The sequence below is a fragment of the Lates calcarifer genome, linkage group LG20 (assembly GCF_001640805.2).
Source record: "Lates calcarifer isolate ASB-BC8 linkage group LG20, TLL_Latcal_v3, whole genome shotgun sequence".
NCBI classification, from domain to species: domain Eukaryota; kingdom Metazoa; phylum Chordata; class Actinopteri; family Centropomidae; genus Lates; species Lates calcarifer.
Window position 1 is genome coordinate 5,908,777 of NC_066852.1, and position 21,560 is coordinate 5,930,336.

The window sequence follows — 21,560 nt, forward strand, 5'->3', positions numbered from 1 at the left end:
TGTGTGTGTGTGTTTTGTTCCATGTTTAGTCAGTTTCCCAGATGTTGTTAGCGTACCTCTCCCGGCTCTCAGCCATTGCTGACAACAAGATCAACTGTGGGCCTGCCCTCACATGGATGGAGGTAAGGCCCTGTGTTTAAGGAGTACACTGAAAAAATGATTCTACACATTTCAGTTGTAAAGAATGCTTTAATGAGGGGATCTGAAAGGTTGTTTATAAAATGTGGGTGGTATCACTTCAGATTTCTCAGCATTTTGCCATAGAATGGTTTTACCTACAGAAGAACAGTCATTAAAGAAAGAAAGCTAGCATTACTAGCTGTTAATTCACTCTTCTCCACTGCAAAAATACTTTAAAAAAGAGTTGTGCTGAATTTACTTTTTCTATGGTAACTAAGGAAAGAAAAGAAATCCTGCATGTGCTCCACATTTGTTTTCAGTCTGAACATATTTAATACCATTTTGAATCCTCTGTGTAAACACTGCAGCAACCCATCCTAGTAAACTAAATGCGGCACACAGATCTATACAAAGTCTGATATTATTCAGTAGTTTAACAGTGATGTTAGTGGAGCTATAAATGCAGTCCTGGATATGACCTGTGTCTTATTTTGAAAGGTCAAACATGGGTTGACTTTGTGTCTATTATTTTATGTCATTCAAGCATTTATTTAACAGCACTTAAAACAACCTCAGAAACAACTGTCAACATCATACAATATCTGACAGCCTCAATAAAAACATTGTATTATGCACTTTACCAAAATAGTTCTTTATTGCAGGATGATTACACTCATTCATACTCATGTTCTGTAGTTTGTCTAACCCTCAGTAATTTTCTAGCCAACGGCTGCCACTGTTGAAATGACGTGTAAGTGTTGTCTGTGTGTGTGTATTAGGTTGACAATAAGGGAAATCATCTGTTGGTCCATGAAGAGTCGTCCATCAATGTGCCAGCTATCGCTGCCGCCCACGTCATCAAGCGTTACATCGCGCAGGCATCAGACGAGCTGTCCTTCGAGGTGACAACAGCAACATCAACATGCTCACTCTCTCTCCCTGCCCCTCTGTGTCTCTAGATATGCAGAGATTCCATTAGAATTCCTCACAGATACTTTCCTCATCTGTTGTTGCTCGCTGCATAAAGAGTTTGTAACATTGAACTTGACAGACAATAAGACACAAAAGGAGAAAAAGAACTGAAGGAGCAATAAAGCTGTCTTTTCCAGTACAAGTGTTCACTGTGAGCAGATGAATATGTTGCTGAATGAGTTTTTAGACATCAAAGTCTGGACAAATCTCTTTGCTCAGAACGATTCTTTCTGAATTTATGCTTTGCAATTGAAAGCTAAAGCCTTCCTGTCAATTGTAGCAATCACTGATGTCTTCTATCAATCAGAGGTAAAGGGACAATCAGGCACATCTTTAATGTTCTCTCTTTCCCGCCTTTGTTGCTCTCTGCAGGTTGGCGACATTGTGTCAGTGATTGACATGCCCCCTAAAGAAGACACCACATGGTGGAGGGGGAAGCATGGCTTTCAGGTATGCAGCTCACAATACACCTCGCCGCCTGAGGGCAAAGACACACACATATGCACACATGTTTTCAGTCTCTGTCTTTTCCTTAGGCTACAAACTTTTGATTAGGGTGTACTTGAGGTATTTCAAGGACAAGAAGAGAATGCTGCTCTGTACTGCAGTTTTCAAATACTCTGAGTGTGCTGAAAGACTAAGCAAGATATAAATCCTCTTTTTTGTGAGGCTTTTGAGCAGATTATAGGGTGTTTGCTGAACTATTCCTACATGGTCTTCAGTTACCTTCCTGTGTCACACTGAAACTTGTGATGTTCAGGACTTTAGTTACAGTTCATCTAAATTCTCCCAATAATCCAAGTAATTTTGAAATGGGAATTAATAATAATGGAGCAAACAGTATGTCCACATTTTGTGTGTGTGTGTGTGTGTGTGTAGGTGACAACCAAACAAATATGTTTAAGATACTGTGGGCCAGATTTACCAAGCAGGCATTCAGACAGAAAACAGCCCTGCATTAAATGAAGGCAGGGGACTGTAGTGGTGGAACGTGATGTTTAAAGTACCTGTGAGACAATGAAACATGACAGAAGATCCAGTTGGAGTGCCATATTAATGCTTTTAAAGATGCCAGAATGCTGCACAGAGGTTTAAAACACTGACAGAAAGGATTTTACAGCCCTGGAAAGTTATCCCAGCTGTAACAATTTTATTCTTGATCATAACGCACACCAGGTAAACAGCTGAAAAACAGTGTTCACATTACAATGTCATTAACCAGAAATGTGGGCTTGCATACGTGTGATTGGCCAACGCAGCGCCTTGCTGATTCACAGTGCAGTTTTTTCCTGGATGACCCTGGCTCCATTAAATGATTGAGAGGACCACTTCACAGAGCTTAAGTTACTTGTATGTATTTAGTATTAAAAACTGTTCTGTCTTAAAATAATACTCACATGCCCACAGTGGAAATCATCCCTCCAGTTCATAAGCACTATTAGAAAATCCCTTCCTAACATGAGTAAAGTGAAAGTGTTGGAAATCAAAATGCACAGACCTCATTCTGTGCAAAAAAGAAGTTAATCAGTATATGAGGCCTCAGCGGTCTGAGTTACACAAATCAAGTCACAGTAGCTCAACGTGGAAACACTGTCTGAGAGGACAAAGAGGGAATTCTACCAACTTGACTTGATTCAATCAATTTGGTTCTGACAAGGCACTGTCTTTTTTGTTTCCTCTAAATTCTAATGCAATAATAATTGGACATAAAGATTATAATATTTTACTTTTAGGAGTAATATTTTGTGACATAGTTACAGTGTCAGGTGAATTTAAATTGTGGCTGAAGGAAATGTTTTCAGACAGATCCCATCAGTCCCAGGAGCTGACTGCGTAATGAACTGCTCCCTCAGTAAACCAGGAGCTAAATAAATGTAGAGTGGGTTACAACTTCCACAGAAACTTTACTTAGTAAATCTGGCCCTTTTGTGTGTTGTGGCATGAAGCATGAGGGGGGATAACTACAGCTATCTAAATGCACGAGTCTCTAAATTGTAGGTCAAACAAACAACATACTTCAAACCTAAACTTCACTGCAGAGATTCTGTTAGTTACAATCAGAATCTTTCTCAGTGCAACAACAAAGCTGGGTTTTGCAGCTCATGTCTGGCTGAACCTTCTCTGACCTCCTGTCCCCTCTCCACACTGCCCTCTCCTCCCCTGTGTGTTTTGGCTCTCTTCCTACAAGAAGTCGTCCTGTCATTCAGGCTCACTGGCAGTGTGGCAGCCAGCAGCCACTTACTGATCACATCAGTTGTATTTCAGACACATTCTCAGTGGCTGGAGACCACTGCCCTCCTCTGGATCTACAGAGCTTCTCTTTCTGAACATGTGGAGACTTGGAGAGGCTGTCATTCTCTGATAAATGTTGACTATGATCCTCTGACATTAGCTTTTTTTAGTCTCATTTTAGAGGAAGAACCAAACACATGCAAACACATTCCAGTGATGTGGGCATTTCCATACTGCCTGATCAGTACTTGTCAATCCAAGTCCCCAATGGCATCTTTGTCACAGTGCTAATCCCAAAATCACATGACTAATGTGGCATCCACGACTTGGTGTAGATACTGTGTTGTCTTGTTCTCAGTCTTCATTTTATTACCTAAATCTGATTGTACGTCCTCCCACCTCACCTGCCTATCTCAATGCTGTACTCTATCCAGGTTGGCTTCTTTCCCAGCGAGTGCGTGGAGCTCATAAATGATAAAGTGCCACAGTCCATGACCAACTCGGTGCCAAAACCAGGTACTTCTCCTCTTAAACCATTCACAGGAAATATGTTGGAAGGAAGCTATCACTGATGGCTGTTAATGTCTCACTGATATGACTATATTTTCAGGAAGTGGTTAGGTCTGTGATAGGTGTGTGCGTGTGTGCGTGTGTGCGTGTGTGTGTGTGTGTGTGTGTGTGTGTGGATCCACTCTGTAGTGGATTTCTAGTATAATAAAAAAGCCCTGTTAGAGGTCTCTACCTCTTTTAGACCTGAATTATAATATATAATCATCAGTGTAAAGATAGCATAACTTCAACTTATGAGCATGTTACAGTGAAGGAAAACCCATAATTCTAACACGTCATCCCCTGAAATAGCCCTCTAATCATGTTATATTGACTCAGCACTATGCAAATCCACTGCAAATAACTGTGCTAATCTATTGCTGTCCAGAGCAAACAGATAAGCTCTTAAGCACGCTCCTGAGAGTGTCATACATGGATGTATAACACAAACCCTCTTGAAATCAAAGAAAACACTTAGCGGCTATGGTGCAGACTTGAGCTAAACTTGAACTTCTCCCACACCTTCTCCGAACACCGAATTACACACTACAGCTGTCACTGAAATAAGCAGTAAGCTATAAGTGAGCCCCTTTGATCAGACTTCAGTGTCTTGTGCGAATCCACATCACATCTTCCCAGTTCAAAGACGGATTGAACCAGTGTGAGTCACTGTCACAGCTTTGGGGTGGGTGTGCAGAGCCAGGATTCCAAACCATTGAAATGCCTCTGAGACTCCAGGGTCTGGATTAAGTGATGACACAGCGAAAAAAAGCACCAACCCCACAAGATCCACAATTATTGGGGGGAAGGGGGGTATCATTATATGTGCAGGGTTTTCGGGTACTGTTGGACACCCATGTTATCTGACATGCCAGTCAAGTGTTTGAGCCTGTCAGACTGCGACTGATCAGAGATGCATCTCGCGGTGCAGAGTTAACTGTTGCAGTGCACGCACGATGCGCTCCACTGTACAAGGTTTGACTCAATCTGCCTGCCCACTGCCCTACTCTGAAGCAATGTTTAAATGCTTGTTGCTGTTTTTTGTTTGTTTGGTTTTTTGCATGTGTACTTATTTGTTGATTGTCCTATATTTTTAGCAGAGTATCCGCAGGTCAAGAGTATTATCTAAATACCCTGAATACAGCTAACAGATATTCTTTTTCTCTTGAACTGCCCATTTTTAATATCATTATTCATGTTTAATCAGTTACATACAATCAGAAATCAAAGTTCTGGCTTATATTTTATGAAATAATAACCATAGTGTGATATTATGTTTTCTGAACCTGCAGATGCCCTGTTATCAGTCATATTAACATGGTTGATTCTGGTTTGAGTTCATTGTCAGTGGCAGAACAAATAACGGCGTGTAATGCTGTTTAAACCTGCATGTTTCTGTGTCAGAACTGCACTGCTTGTTCTCTGCTGCCTGAGTGCATCTTTAACACTGTTAATGTTTCACTGCACAGGGACTTACAGTTGTGTTAGCATGTGTCTTGATTTGTTGCATTTGACTGTGACTCCTCTGCCTCAGCTTCCCCCTGCTCGGGCCTGCAGCCTGCTTCTTGGAGTCTCTTCCCTCCCTGTGCGTGTTGGTATACACACTTCATCCCACCCTGTTCACTCACCCCACCCTCACTCACCCACACGCAAACACATCACAGTTTGTACATCAGAGTTTTGATGATTTTAGCTGAAGTTATAATCCTTTTGATTTTAGTCCTGGTTGATTTGGTGACACCAGTGGCTCCTGTTGGTCACAGCAAACGTGGTTTAGTACTGCAGTTCCACAATTCAGTTAAATCTGTTATAAATACAGCAGAACAGTTTATCTGGTGTACGTTTACAGTGCAGCCAAACAAAGTTGTGTTGATAATTTGCCTTTTCCCATCATGCCATGAGCAACCGTCATCTGATTTTATGCTGCATACACAGTGCAAATAGTTTTCCACACCACAGCACGATACAGGAGTTTGTTATCATGCTCAGAAGGTGGAGGTGTGCAGCCTCTCACCTGCAGCTCACTGTGCCTGCTCCTTCTTATAACATTACTCCATGACATATATAAACGTGGCCAAAATGGCTGCAGTCTTCTTTTGGAGACACGTTTTTGATCAGCAGCCACAGTTAGCATTAATTAGAAACCATAACACTGGATTACATGCTATATCGCTTCCTGTCTACCCCTTATACTCACACTGGCAATTTGAATTCCACATGGGAATGATAGAGTCTGCCACTAACAATGCAAACTACTATACTGAGAGGTAATTGCAGATGTAAATGTATCAAATGACTATTGCTTAGAAAAATACAGACCATAAATAATAAGAATGGGGATTTAAAATCTTAAGGATTATAACTAACACACACATAAAGTGTCATTTTAGGTTTTCTCATTTTAAAAAGACTTTTTTAACCAATGTATGCAATGTTTCTATAATTGGGTTTGCTTCATTTCCATATTTTTTATCTGTACACTGGCAGTTTATTGCTCTAGCATCAAAGTATCATTTCGATGCAAAGCCTCTGACCTCACAGTCCCAAAGTACACAGTTGCTCTGTTCTCTAACTTGAAGTGCTTCTCTCCCTCTGCTGATTCTCCCATGTCTCCATCATCCATCCATTCACCTGTCTGTTGGTCCATCTGTCCATCGGGCCGCATGCAGACTTGGAGATGGAGAGTGTAATACAGGACAGTGCATGGGTGGCCGACCCGCTAAACCACTACAGCCTAAGTTCAGGTAGACGAAAGCCCCTCGGTGTGTTGTACTGCCACCCCCTAATCAAAAACTAACCCCACAACCCAGAGTGATGTATTTGCACTGTGTGACTCTAATATGACTAGTCTAGTCTGTGTACCTGTCACAGTAGCTTTAAAGTGGGAGTATAGCTTGGATTATAGCTTCACTCTTCACACAATAACAATCTTGTGCACGTTTTGGTGTCACATTACAAGAAGAGAACCTTTCACTAAGTGTACTGTCCTGTCTGAGACCTTTAACACATTTATCTACATTATCTCTATACTCTGTTGGTAAGCCTTAAGACATATCTGGTTGTGTAGTATGTGTGTGTGTTTGCTTGAATTGTTGTGTGTGTGATGCAAATAATGGTCATATTTCCCTACATGTTTGCTACTTCAGATTCTTTTTTCACTGTAAGATTCTTCTTTTCATACTCCTGTATTATGGACATGGTTCAGATTTGTCAGAGTGAATTTCCCTAAGTCCATCTTGCATGGCATCTGTCTGTAAAAGAAAAAAAATACAGTATACAAAAGTTTTGTGAGTGGTGGGGTTACAATGCTTTTCAGAGCATGCTTTCAAAATAGAACAATCACACTCCTTCAGCCCGCTGTTCTGTGTTTCGTTGTGGCCTCCTCAAGGTGTATGCAAATGACTTCAGGGGTGAGCCAGGTTACTACAGCATTTCTCAAAGCTTCTGAATGTACCGTGTGTGTGGATGAGGGCCAGCTGTGTTTGTGTGTGTCTGTTTGGTTGAGGCTGAAAGACCGCGGCAGGGGTGCCGTGGTGCTAGGTCTCGACCAGCCTTGATTTATTTAATCCTTTTACAATGAGGGGGCCTGTAAACCCATCCATTGAGCGTTAAGCTTTGTCCTGCAACAGTAAGAATCTCTGTCTCCTTCTCCATGGTGACTGAAAGAGCACATTCCTGCAGGGAGCCACACAGCATTGGAAAAATATTCTTGCTCTGCTTAGATCCACTCTGCTCACCACTAACCTTTGCTGCTTCCCAGTAAAACCATGGAAATTGTTAACATGCTGCACTGCTCCAGTTAAAAAAAAAGGCCAAAACTAGAAGTCATTAGTCCTTTGATCCATGTTCTCATGTTGTCTCGTAGTTGAAGCTGGGAACAGAGTTTATTCTCTTCACAGTAAAAACACTCTTTTATCAACATCAGTTTGAAAAGAAAGAGTTGTGAGCTTTGATAAAAAAAAAATGACAGTCAGTCTTCTTTCCTCCCCAGACAGCCCAGTAGACCTACCAGTTAGTGACCCAGATGTAGAGCCCCCTCCTCTCTCCCTCCTCAGCGCAGGCCTTCGTCATGTCTGGGGACCAGAGATTTGGGCAGCTGTGAGCATATATGAGCCAAGACAGCTGGTTAAATGAAGGAGAGAGGAAGGGGAATGGGGAGAGAATGTGCGAGACAGAGTAAGATTTGTCCCCCTGTTCCTGAGGATCTCCAGTCATTTCCTGGTGCTGTGAAACTATGCGAGGTCCCTTGTGTAACGTGTTGCTCTGGAGCTTCAATAAGAGGCTGTTGTTGTAGACCGCACCTTTGTTTGGGGGAGGCTGCATTTGATTACATACTGACTAACTAACTATGGTGTAAAGTGAGTGAGTGTGTAAAGCACAAAGATAGTCACCTCATTCAGTGGATCGCAGCTGCATTACACAGACTTACTGCATCATTATTGGGATTCATTGCTTTAGCACGCCATTAAATTAAACATTAAACAAATTATCATGTCAAATGTTTTGTTGCAAAGCTGATAGGCATTTAGTCAGCAGGTACAAATTGAAATTTACAACATGGCGTTCTGTTCCCCCTGTACATTGAACTTGGCATGCAGCTGCAAAATACACTTCCTAATTCTTTCCACATCCTAGGTGTGAAACACATGATTCAGATCCATGCAAAACAGCAGCTGTAAGATAACTTCATCTAGCATAGAGCTCTCATCCTGTTATATGTTATTTAGCATCAGGATAGCAGCTCGCTATTTCCTGTACAGGTGACTGGTGCTTTGCTTGTCCCAAAAGCAACCACCACCTGCTGCTTTACTAGCTCTAAGACTAACTAAAATGTCTCCCACAGGTTCCAGTGCCACCAGTGTTCAGTTAGAGTGATTTCATTTTATCATCATATGACAAAGTAAGTTTAAAAAAAAAAAAAAAACACTGAATATTGTATATAAATAGACAAAGAGAGAGAAAGAATACTCCTCATTCACAGCATCTTGTTTACTCAGCCCCTGTGCTATCTATTACACCCCCCGCTTATTCATTATTTGGATTTGGACTGAACCTTTGCACTCTTTAGAGACCTTGAAGAATGTTTTTAAACGTCTTTGGGCCTCAAACTTATCATCAAAATCTGAGAGATGTAATGAGGAAATCAGTCTTTGGATGAACTGCTAACAATTCACAGACATCTGCAACATGACAGTCACACACTGCTTTTTTGTGGGGTCAAAATACTACAGATACTACAAAATACAATATTTCCCCACTGAATTGTAGTGGAATATATAGTAGCATAAAATGGAAATACACAACACAATGCAAATACTCAAGTGCAGTAGTTGAGTAAATGTCTTGTAGCCCAGAGAAATGTCTTTGTAACTTTTTAAATGCTTGATAAGTTGAAGCGATCACATGCAGTGGAAGAGTCTGACTGCAGTCTTGTGATTCTGTATCAACAACAAATTAGTTTGACTTTATTTTGACTCAACATGTCTGCTTAGGGACTAAGCTAGTTAAAGAATTAATTAGATAATGCTTTCAGGGGGCCCTTCAGAGGGAAGACCTGATACCAAGTCAATGCTAGGCCATCCTATATGTCATATGCTGCTTGTTAAGAGTGTGTGTGTGTGAGAGAGAGCAGTCTAAAAGAGCATTTTCCACTGTGTTAAACCACCAGCTTGCCTCTTGGCTGCTGGATTCCTGTGCCTCCTTCAAGTGCTGTCAGAAATGTTGTAATTCAGTACATGGACAGGCCAACAATAGGAGGCGGGGGTGTAACTTTCTTATAGGGACGAGACCTTGACAGCCCATGAAGCCCACTGAGTCATCACCTTGTAATACTTCAGCACGAAGTAGCTGTAAGGTGTTTCATCTTTTTGGAGAGTAGGGGAGCTAAGCATGGCAGTTAGATTCTGTTTGAATTTAATGTCATCTAGTTTTGGTTGTGGTTTTCAGAAATCAGTAGACATTGCAAGCATTGCGTTAAATATTTTTGCTTTAATATGTCAACTTAAAGTTGTTGTTTAGGCCTACCCACTCCCTATATTTACGAAATATAAAATGTGCCTCATTTGTACCCTCAGTTTTCTTAGAATGGGATCAACAGCTGGTAGTTTCCATATTTCTTGGAGCACTTGAACGCATCAGCCGGCTGGTTGTAAACCAATCTGTTGAAGGATAGTAGCTGACAGAGCAGAGAGGGAAGTCTGCGGCGCTCCTCCGCTCCCTGTGTCAGAGCTCTAAACTTTTATTATCTCTCTCACTTTGCTTAAAGAGACCTCGCCGCTTTCAGATGAAGCTTCACATTTCACCGATATTGTACGGATGTCCGATAAGCGAAAGACGAAGATAAGAGGACAGTTGAACTTTGGAGTCTCTTTTTTTTTTTTTTTTAAATCCTTGTTATAAAGCCGCAAGGCAAGTAAAGCGTAATGGAGCGAAGGTAAGAAAATCCGTTTGAATTGTGTGGAGTTTATTTAGTTTCTATTTGCCACAGTAACCCCTCGGGAATTTCCTATACTTTTTCAGAGATAGCTCTGGACAGTGTTAACAGTTAACCCTTTGTTACGTGGATCGTGTTTCATGATTCATAAACTGTGTGAAGAGACTGCACTTACAATGATGGAGGGAGATTCTAACGTAGATCTCAGAGAAATGTGGAAAATACTGGTCCTTCCCCGTATTACTCCAGATTTTTCCACTTTGTCTCTTTTTCACCTATTTACATTTTTGAGAATAATATTCACCTTCCCTACTAGTCTTATCATTTTCATATGTCAGACTGTATTTAAATATAGCCAGTTAAATAAAGACTGGTGACTTGAAAAGTCTTAAAACATGATATGCACTTTGGAATAACTTGTCAAGGAAACACATTTGAAATATATTGTTACACTTTATAGAGCTGTGAAACATCTGAATAAGCATTTATTCTGTGTAATGGAGTGGCTTCTCAAATTGGCTACAGAGGAGTTATGCCCATTGCCTGTCAGAGGTGTGAAAAGTGCTCCTGGTACTGATGCTGATATTTGTTGTACTTTGATTCAATGTGGTGTACACAAGGCCCAGCTGACACCCTCCCTGTGTCCTCTCTTCTCTCTACTGAAAACGTGTTCATTAGTGCATTGAGAGACGGAACAATAAGGCATTTTGCTCCGACTGTCTTTGCACACTTAGGCTCTTATGTCCAAACAGAGGTCACTGTCACTCATGGTTGCCTTTTAGGAAGACAGCTCTGTTGTACACTCAGAGAACGGCTGTCCAGAAACACCAGCAGGGGATGTGTTAGTGGGCGTAAACACAGGGTCTCTCAGTGTTATGTTCTGTTAGTTTGATAAGTAACGCAAACATTATCTCTGTGGTGGTTGCCTCTTAATGGACAAATGTCCTTTTTTCATCAGCAGTGATCAGGAAGTGATATTAATAATGGTGATTACTTTGGCTTGTTTGGTTGTAAAAGAAAACTACTCTGGGAAACTCACTCAAACTTGTCTGTCCGGATTCATTCTGGCTAAAGGAATGTATTGAAAGGCCTTTGTACCTCATCACTTTCATCATGAAAAAATTGTAGACATTCTTAGACTCCCAATATTGACTTACATGATTTTCAAAACAATTAAGCTTTAATTTGCAGGTTTCACCAGAGTAAAAAAAATGCCCTTGACACCTCCATGAAACCCATTCCAGCCAAAACCCTTGTTCTCATAGCGGGAAGATTTTTGAGACTGACGATATAGTCATATCCAACCCACTCACATAGTGATTTCATTAAACAACAACAGCAAAGATGAGGGCAGTTTGAATTTCCCGCTCCACCACCCACGTGGGTGTGTGTGACTGCTGAGTCTCGAGGGGGTGCTGGCTGAAGTGAAAAGGCTGAGCTGAGCCGTGATGAGAACATTGTGAAGCCCCAAGGAGCCGCGGTCACGCCTACTGGTGCATGTGTATTCAGGGAACACTGACACGCAGAGTAGTCGTATCGAATAACTCTGGCTAGAGTCTGCTGATTGGCTCCATGGTGTCACTGCTCTACTTTAGGAAGTGTTGCTGCGAAGTTGGAATTTTCCTCCTATCTGCGTGCTTTGAAAAGCTCCTTGGAATAAGGTGGTCCGTTTAGGGGTTGGAGTGGGGAAAGAGAGCATGATGTTTGCCATTACGTCTGTAATTGTTCCTGCTGTAATGCTTGGCCTCCTCTCCTCACCCCCTGCTCGTCATACCCCAGCCTCTCACTGGGATTGCTGAGGGAAAAGCCTCGTCATAGAAACACAGCCCATTCAGGGCCGCAACTAAAACCTGTCAGTGTTCAACAGGCAATAACCATCCTGTTCTGTGTTTAACTTTGTCCTGTCTGGATCTTATCTGCTACAGGCTGGTGTCTCATTTCTTTAGTAAATGTCTCAGCCCTCACCTTCTTTTCAAGTGCCACATTTCAAAGATAAACCATCAGATATTATGATTTTTGTAAATAACCAGACATATTCTACAGAAACAGTTGTCAACTGTTTGTGTTAAAGGGTCAGTTCACCAATTTTACACATGAATATTAGTTTACTTATCATGACTAGTCTCACTCAGCAGTGAGATCACTTGTATGATGTAATTTGTATCTCTGGAGGAGCTTTGTCAAGTCTGAAACAAGAAAAAAAACGATGTAAAAACCTTGTATATGGCTGGACGCATATGGGCGTGCAGGATGATGAAATCCTACTGCACCACAGTGTCTTTCCTGCTGGGCTGCTGACAGTGTTGTCAGCTGATGTTAACTCAGCCAGCACTTCACTGGTAGTTTCTGCTTTAGCTGTGAGTGTTCCAGCAACAGGCATACAGTTCTAGGCAGGCAGGTGGAAATCTGTAAACACCTGGCACCGGAGCTGAGAGTGTCAGAGCAGACAAACGACAACAAGCCGCAGTCCCTGATGATGTAATAGAAATTCATTTAGAGCGATGGCCATAAGAAAAAGTCCAACAGCCGACAGACCAATGGTGTAAATCAAACACCCGGCCAGCTCTGTCACTCACTCAGTCACAGATATTGACATTTACAGGGCTGGCCCCACTGATGGTCCAGCTGAAAATAACCTAATGTCATAGTGATGTCATCAGGTTGGTGGGGTTTGAAAGGGAAACTGATAATAGAAAGCCTACATTACAAACTGTTTGAAGGCCATGGGCAAGCTTGCAAGACTCCCACATTCTCCCAAAGCGCCAAACCAAGTTATTGGGGTACCCCCAAGCTATGAATCTTGTAATTAATGTTACAGAAAGCAGCTCTATCATTCACACTCATCTTGAATGAAATGCGTTTTACCCAGCTGGATTTCAGCAGTGAGTGTGTCAGAGACAGTTTTGTGCTGAGCATGCTTGAAGAGCTGCTAGCCCCTCAGGCTGTCATCTGCCTTACAGTAAGCAGATGGGAGTCTCTGTCCATGCTCTGGAGAGCCATGCTTGTCATTGCACTGCTCTTCCCCACACCTTACAGTCAGTAGGGTTCTTAAATAAAAGCGACGTGTCAGTGTAAGCCAACACAGTTGCACAGTCAGCCCCCCCCCCCCCCCCCCCCCCTCCCAATCCCACCCGCCCCCTCCCCTACATGATACTGAAAGCCCTTTTTTGATGCCTCAACAGTGAGTAAACAAAGCTGCCTCAGCGGTTTTGTCTCTGGGTACAGCGGCACAGAAGGAATTTCTCCCGGAGGGCTGAACTGTAGCTCCACTTTTCCCTGAAATGAAACGCTGGGTCTTGTTTGCAGATGCTGGCTCAGAGGCCAGCTGTTGATTCAGAATTGATTGTGCTGCTTCATTAAAATGGCACACAATAGAGACTTATTTATTTAGTTAAGCAGTTATAAAACTGTTTTGGTAAGGAACTGTTTATTTTGAGACACTAGTGCATGTTTTGTACATCAGCCAGATGAATAAATTTAACTTCAGAGGATACCAAGTGATGGGATAGATAAAATGACCATCTCCAAAAATTAAAATGCAGAATGGAATGTAGTGAAGTGTTTCACACAGTGTGAATAAAGGATCTTACAGACTGGTTAGTGGGAAGAAACAGAAATGCCAAGAATTGATACCAAGTCTGAACCTCATTTCAATAAAATTGCCTTCACCGGTTCAATTTTTATCAGCCGCGTGTTTAACAGTGAATTGGGAGATTTAGCTTTGTTGCAGTTCCTGCTGCTCAGTGCCATGTGTTTGATTTACAGGAGCAAATGAATGATAAGTAATGAGTGTCACTGCCACAGTATTACTGAATCATGGTTTCATGCGCTGTCTCTGTTTGCATATGTTTTTATTAGTATTGTACAAACACGATGAGAAATCTAATTCAGCTACAAAGTAACTTTCCATTCCCATCAGCTTATTAGTTTTACTGCAGTCTTGATGGTTTTATTCGAAGTGTACTCGATTAGACTGTCAATTAAGTCTGCTGCAAAACAGGCTGCCTCTCATTAATTTTTACCTAATGGCCTCTGGGCACAGGAGGCGAGTCTCACACACTGGCTGTTTTTGGAATAATGCTTTGTAGTAATATTATTCATAGCAGCACATGCACTTTATGATATATGTCTCTTAGTTAAACTCATCATAGTGTAATCATTTATGGACAAATTATCTCTAAAAGAGCAGTGAGTAAAGATCCTGCCTCAACACTCTAATTGTATTCTTGTTACCTCAAACACACAATGCAGCTGTTTCTTTGTTCTCAGCTTGTTTTCTTTCTGGAGATTGGGTTTGGTAAGCAGTGGCCTACTTTGAGTTGTATTCCAGTCAAAGCAGAGCTCAGCTTGGCAACAAAGAGTAACTGTATCTCTCCAAAGATTACTTATTTATGTGATTGAATCGTAAATACTTTTGTCTTTAAACTGCAGTCGGTTTGTTTATCTTGGTCTGAAGTCCAGAGCAGGTAAAATGAATATGATGTCAAGTCTGTGAAACACATGAGGGAAGAGGAAGGGCTGTGGTCGTGACTGTGTTTAAAATCAGACCCTGGAATAGAAATAAAAACTGATGCGACACAGCAGTTTTTCCACTTAAGCCCAGAGCACCTCAGACAGGAGATGTTAGTGAGATCACTCTGCTTTGAGAGATTTAGTGAAGTTCCAGATGCTGTGTGGCTAAAAGAACACAGTGATCATAGATAGGATAGGTAATGGACATTTAATACTGTCCTCTGTCCTCTGTCTTTTCCTGAGTGAGACCATCTGTCATTCTAAACGTCTAAGATGTCAAGAGCGTTGACCATGTGGCTGCTCAGTGCTCCACATTCTTTAACTGGTCTCCAAGATTCTGAAAGGCTAGCTGTACTGCAGAAGATTATAGAGTGACTGAATAGTGGGAAGAGTCGTTAGTCAAAGTGAATGTGAGGGGTGGCAGGATGTAAGTGTCCACAGAGGATCAGAGAGACACCAGTAGAAATAAAGGTGAGATCCAGGACAAGAATGTCTTCACTGAAGCAGTGACAGGTGCTGAGGGTGGACCACTGACACCAGTACGAGAACAGAGAGACAGAAAAGATGAGAGAGGATTTGGACATTGTGACAGTCTTTGTGATGCTTTAGGTCCAAGTCAAAAGCTTTACAGTGTGGATAAGGTATGGAGAACATCCTGTTAATGTGATGATTTGTTATTTGAATGTATATAAACATTGAACTTTGTAAGTGCAGAACCATGTGATTAATCTTTTGCTCATTATTCTTCAAAGAGCAGCAGTACTTCTATTTAACATCTCCCCTGACATTTGACTGAGAGGCATCAGTGAACCTGCTGTCATTGAGAAACAATGTGTTGGATGAAGTGTGATGCTTATTTTGTAACTGGTTTGTATTCTGTTCTTTCAGATCAGAAAATATTCTAACCAGTGTTTGTTTAAGCAAGACTGAGAGATAGAATGTTCAGTTAAAAGAAAATTGATACTTTCATGAGACAAGTTCATTTCATCTGCAGAGTTGAGTCAAGTAAACTGACCCCAGAGTGGAAAAGCACTCTGCTACTGTCACCTCACCAGTGGCTGACAGACAGTGTGGGATTTTTCAGAGAGGATTTTTTGAACAAATGTCTGGAATGGAGGCCAGCTCCATTGTTCCTTCCTCCAAAAAATGCAGATTGTTTGATTCACTTGATAGCCTTTCCACATCACTCTAAAGCAGAGAAAATAACTGATGTGTAGTTTAAGAAGCTTACGACCCTTTCCCAGGCATGGTGTCTGATTAATGCGGGTTGGGTTTTTTAAGTAGGTCCGCTCCTTTTTTTGTCTTGTTTTGAAGAGGAACAGAGGATACTGGTATTGGATGTGGGGGATTCCTTTGTAGTTGCCTGGGAGGTGGTATTTAAGAATGAAGCTTTCGCTTCAAGGAAACTAGACATGCATAAAGGAAGGGTTTGCATTAGAATGAAGCTGAAATGCACAATGGGACAACGTTGAGCACCTTGTATGGGATTTCACTCTAGTGCATGGATAGAGCTTGTGTGAAAGCTGAGCCAGTGTCAAACCCACACTTACTGTAGTGTAGTAAACATCTGTGGAAGGGATCTAAGATGTGTCCTGCCTTCCTCTCGTCGTTCCTCAGTGTCTAAGAAGCACGGGAAGCTGATCACCTTCTTGCGCTCCTTCATGAAGTCCAGGCCCACCAAGCAGAAGCTGAAGCAGAGGGGCATCCTCCGGGAGAGGGTGTTCGGTTGCGACCTGGGAGAACACCTCCTCAACTCAGGACATGATGGTGAGAAACACGCGCACACACACACATACCACGAGTAGTGGTATTTCCTGGAATTATGATTTTTTTTTTTCTTAACACCATAAATTCTCAAATTGTGACCAGAATCTTGATTTAGCAGGCTTTTTTTTTTGCAGTAGGCTTTCATTCTAATTAAGTCTTTTCCTTGCTTAATGCAAACTCTATGTTTTCCTGTTGACATTTTGGGATATACAGTTACTCACTTTCTTACAGAGAGTTTTCAGATTAATACTGTTATGTCTGTCTGTTAATTATGAAGCCACAGCAGCAGGTTAGCTTAGCTTAGTCTAAAGACTGGAAATAGGGGGAAACAGCTAGCCTGGCTCTGTCCAAAGGTAGCAAAATCTGCCTAGCAGCACCTCTAAAGCTCACTAATTAACATGTTATGTCTTGTTTGTTTGTTAATCGTCCCAAAACTTATCTGTGGTTTTATAGTTGAGCTAAAGGCTGGGCTATTTCTTGGCTGCGTGCAGTAGCTTCCTGGAGCCTCTACAACTTCACATTGACAATAACACTCAAGGAAGTGGCTCCACATAGACAAGAAATAGTCCCCCTGGTTATTATTTGATGCAGCCATTCTGTGAATACCAGCTGTTATATGAGAATTTACTGTATTACAAGTGCTGCAGGTTGTCAGGTTGTTTGCTATTAGGATCCTTTAACATAACTTTTGTTTGTATTTTATCGGGAAAATGTCCCCACCCCAAATACACCTACTGCCCTCCTTTGTAACTTATGAGCTAATTATTCTCAGGTGAAATTTATCATGGACCTTAATGTATGTAACCACCAGCCCTGCCAGCACTTTGTGGATATAATTAAGATATTTGCCGGGCTGAAATCAACATTTATCTGCTGCAGCCACATTGATTTTCTGATCTCTCAGTTGCCTGGTGTCTGGCAGGTGAGCTGATGTGATGGTCTCAGTGATAGAGCAGGAGGATAATGGTGTCCCAATTACACTGTAACATTAGCTCCAACCACTGTAATGATGTTTCTCTGCTGTTGAGCCTTGATCAATAACTTAATTTCAGTTCATGTTGACGCTAACTTGAAAACCCATTTACTCATGTTAATTGATCATATTCTGTGTTTTGACTCAGTGCGGTGTCTCACACTGAGTCATTTGACAAACATCTGGTCACAGATCAGTGTTGGGCGTTCTGTATCACACCTTCATGGGTGAAGGAGTTGATCCTTGACCTCTGTAAATCCTGCCTTACCTTGAAGAGAACATGAAGAGATAAGCCACTCGCCTGCTGCAGTGACTTACAAGGAATAAAAGATAACTGTGATCTTGTGGAGTAAAAGAACCACAGTTAATAATTATCATCTGTAGTTTGTGAGTAGATAACAGAAACTCTGCAGCTGCCCAGATGAAGCTGCCATTACTGCGGTTGCACTTCATTAGTGCACCTATATTTAAACTGTAATGTACTGTATAGTTGTATAGTAAATAATTTCACTTTTAAGTGCTTTTGCCAAGAAATCTGTCAGAGACATCTTGTAAAATTTGATCTATGTTTAAAATATTGTGATCATTTGCTGGGAAAATAAAAGTTAAAATCTACAAAAACACAGTTTAGACCAGTATTAACAGATGGTTGGACTCTGTTTTGCAGTTATCAGCTGTTCCTCCAAGAAACTGAGACTTTTGGGAAAAAAAAATGGAACGCAAAAGCCACAAGCATCTGCTCCATGAAATAAATTTTACTTTCATTAATCTCCATTAAAACCTTATGTTTGAATCATGCTGATTAGGGACTGCTAAAGATCTAGTGATCTGCCTGCATGGAGCTGATGGAGAGCTGCCACCCTGCATACCTGCTCCTCTGGGCCAAAATTCCACTCTTACAATATTATGTATTTCAAACTTTTATCAAGTGATGCATTTCCTCTGATTACAATACATGGAAATTGATGCTTTAAATCATAGGCAAATAATTCCTGCTGTGTTCAATTACTGAGACTCCTCCACACAGCACTTTCACAACATGTGGAGGTCAGAACACTGTCAGTTTTTTTTTTTCTCTGAAAGCCTGTGTAACCAAACAAGCTAGTGCTTTGAAAAACATAGACATTCTAACAGACTACCGTCATCTGTCAAAAGAGGTGACCAACCACCTGTAGCTTGCACATATCTGCTTTCATTATCAGTCTGAATGTGTTCAGGTGAACTCCACTGTCACCAGACTCATCTATAGACAATGCCAAGATTTTTATTTCTTCCTCCACTGAAGTCAGTTTGAGCTTTTAAAGGATTAAAATCATCACTAAAATCAACAGAAAGCAGCTGTTTTCACTGCTGTTGTTTTGACTAGAATTTAAGAGGATAAATTCTTGTTGTGTGTCGAAAACGTATTCATACTCAAACACATGTTGTGTATCTTTGTGATAAGAGAACCTCATACCAAAGCCTTCCTACGTGAAGAACTTGGAGAGGGTTTATCCGTCCTCACTGTCCTCGCCTGTGCTGGAGAATGCCAACTAGTTTCCTCAGATCTTGCCTTCTTTTCTTTTTGGCTGTGCGCAGAATTCATCTGAACAGCTGCTTCGGCGAGTGTCCCACTCTCTGTCATCATCTGAATGATGTGTGAGCTGTGGGAGGCCTGGGAACCTCCTTAGACACTTACCCACCACCCTTATCTCCCATACACACTCACACACAGATAAATAACATGCCTCTATGATTCATGGTTGCTGAAGGAGAATGAAGAAGCGCTGTGTTTTTCTGAGGTTTTTCTTTTTTTGTCCGTGTGATTGGCCGCCTCACTCACAGACAACAACATGTTATCTCACTATTTGCTTCATCCAGAAAACTGCATCGGTTTAGAAAATAGGTTAAAGGCCAAACAACAGAAGTTCTTAAGGATATATTTCTTGCCACTTTACAAGGTTCAAATGTTTCCACTCTCATCTTTTCCTTCCAGAAGTACAAAAAAGTTAGTTCTTCACACTCAAAATTCCTTCAGTGCCTGGTGTCCAAAAAGCCCCTGAACTCTAGCCTGACCTCGCTGTACACATACTTCAAAAAGGAAAGCCACCCTATTCTTGACCCTACAGTGCTCAGTGAAGACTGGACAAATATTGACTGAGAGAGATGTGTTATGTGATGACACACTGTTTCTGTTCACAGTGCCCCAGGTCCTCAAGAGCTGCACCGAGTTCATCGAGAAACATGGTGTGGTGGACGGCATCTACCGCCTCTCTGGAATCGCCTCAAATATCCAGAAGTTGCGGTAGGAGACACACACACGCACACACGCTGAACAGTGAATAGCTTGGCACAGGATTTGATCCAAGTGTTTATCACGATCTGTACACACTGCTTCCACAGAAATGTCCTTTTCTGCAGAAGGTGCTCTTGAATTTTATCCGACTGTAGCCTTTTTCCAACAGCTGATAACAGGAACTCCATGTGAAATTATTGCATCTCTAAAACTGAAGAAAACATGAGGACTTTCAGTGTAACAGTTGTTACTCATCAACAGTTTTTACTATCTAATGTTGTCATACCAGGATAAGAACTTTGGTAATCTGAGCTTTTGCAGCAGTTGTGGCTTGTAAAAAGCAGCATATGTGTTGTGGGCATGTTAGGAGTGAAGATTATAGAGGTAATTTAGTGTTTACATGGAAAGATTTTGAATAGGGTAAGACTGTGGCAGCTTATGTGGAGATGACCACATGCAGGGGTCTTATTTCTAGTGTTTCAGTTTCACCAAGTCTCACTAAGATTTCTCTAGATAGTGTCTCCTGATGTCTCAGTGAAATAAATGTAATTTTGAGTGAAATGCAGCATGATTCTTTTTCCTCTCGTATCCATCCATCAAACTACAGCAGCCGCTCATTGATGTATTTTTCCTCAGTTAGTTAAAACCAGTTTGTTGACAGTGTCTTTGCCCTCTCTCTCTTTCATCAGGCATGAGTTTGACTCTGAGCAGATCCCCGACCTGACCAAAGATGTTTACATCCAGGACATCCACTGTGTTGGCTCGCTGTGTAAGCTCTACTTCAGAGAGCTGCCCAACCCCCTGCTCACCTACCAGCTCTATGAGAAATTCTCTGTAAGCAAAGCCCTTGCTGGACTTAACACTTCTCACACACCAGTTCAATGTGTCCATACAAGTCTGTTAACTATCACAGCTCATGACTTTTTAGGCTTCGCTTACAGATGCCCCAAAGGACATTGAATGGGTGTGACTGACAGCATTGATTGAAATATTGTGCTCTATAGGAAAGAAAGTAAATTCAGATTTGTTTTGTAGGAATTCTTGAAATTTGTCTTAGCTTTGAGTCACTGACACCCCTAAAATAATAGCATTGTACTTGACACACCCTGTCATTAAAAATGCAGCAAACCACTCTCTGTGTGACTTGGAATAAAAACCTTCTCCAAGCACAACAGAGCTGTCTCTGAGGATGAAGTAAATGTTTGCTGGTTGTTATGGCAGCTGGGGAGAGGAGGGAGGGACTGATGTCCCCTCCATGTTCTTTGTAGCAGAGTGAACCTGGAATGACAAGTGAATGAGCTTAACGTTGATGCAGCCATACACCCCACTGTATATGTCCCTCTCCTTATCTCACCATCTCTTGCTCTGTTTTGACTGAAGGAGGCTGTATCAGCAGCAACGGACGAAGAACGACTCATCAAAATCCATGATGTCATCCAGCAGCTTCCTCCGCCGCATTACAGGTCAGTGTGGAGGCACACTGCCCCCCATTGGAAGACCTAATAACTGCCACATTATGGATGTGTTGTGCATTCACACCATTTGTGTGTGTGTGTGTGTGTGTGTGTGTGTGTCTGTTAGTGTTAAAATCAAGGGTTTGTGTAGCGCCACACTGCATAGAATGGATTCAATTAACAGGTCACAGATGACCTTTATATTGCTGATGATGAACTCATTCTTCCAGTCCTTTTTGAAGGCATGTAAATGCTCATTTCCCAGGGACAATC

General features: G+C 41.6%; 1 protein-coding gene across 1 annotated transcript in view; it reads left to right on the forward strand.

Annotated features, from left to right (window-relative positions):
• LOC108893531 (rho GTPase-activating protein 32-like) overlaps positions 1-21,560 on the forward strand; it is a 99,547-nt gene that overhangs the window by 69,115 nt on the left and 8,872 nt on the right. The window contains 10 exon segments of the mRNA XM_018691640.2: positions 30-122; positions 900-1,022; positions 1,465-1,542; positions 3,759-3,840; positions 5,408-5,458; positions 6,543-6,617; positions 16,436-16,585; positions 19,740-19,842; positions 20,523-20,667; positions 21,214-21,296. Of these exon segments, the coding sequence (XP_018547156.1) occupies positions 30-122; positions 900-1,022; positions 1,465-1,542; positions 3,759-3,840; positions 5,408-5,458; positions 6,543-6,617; positions 16,436-16,585; positions 19,740-19,842; positions 20,523-20,667; positions 21,214-21,296 (983 nt within the window).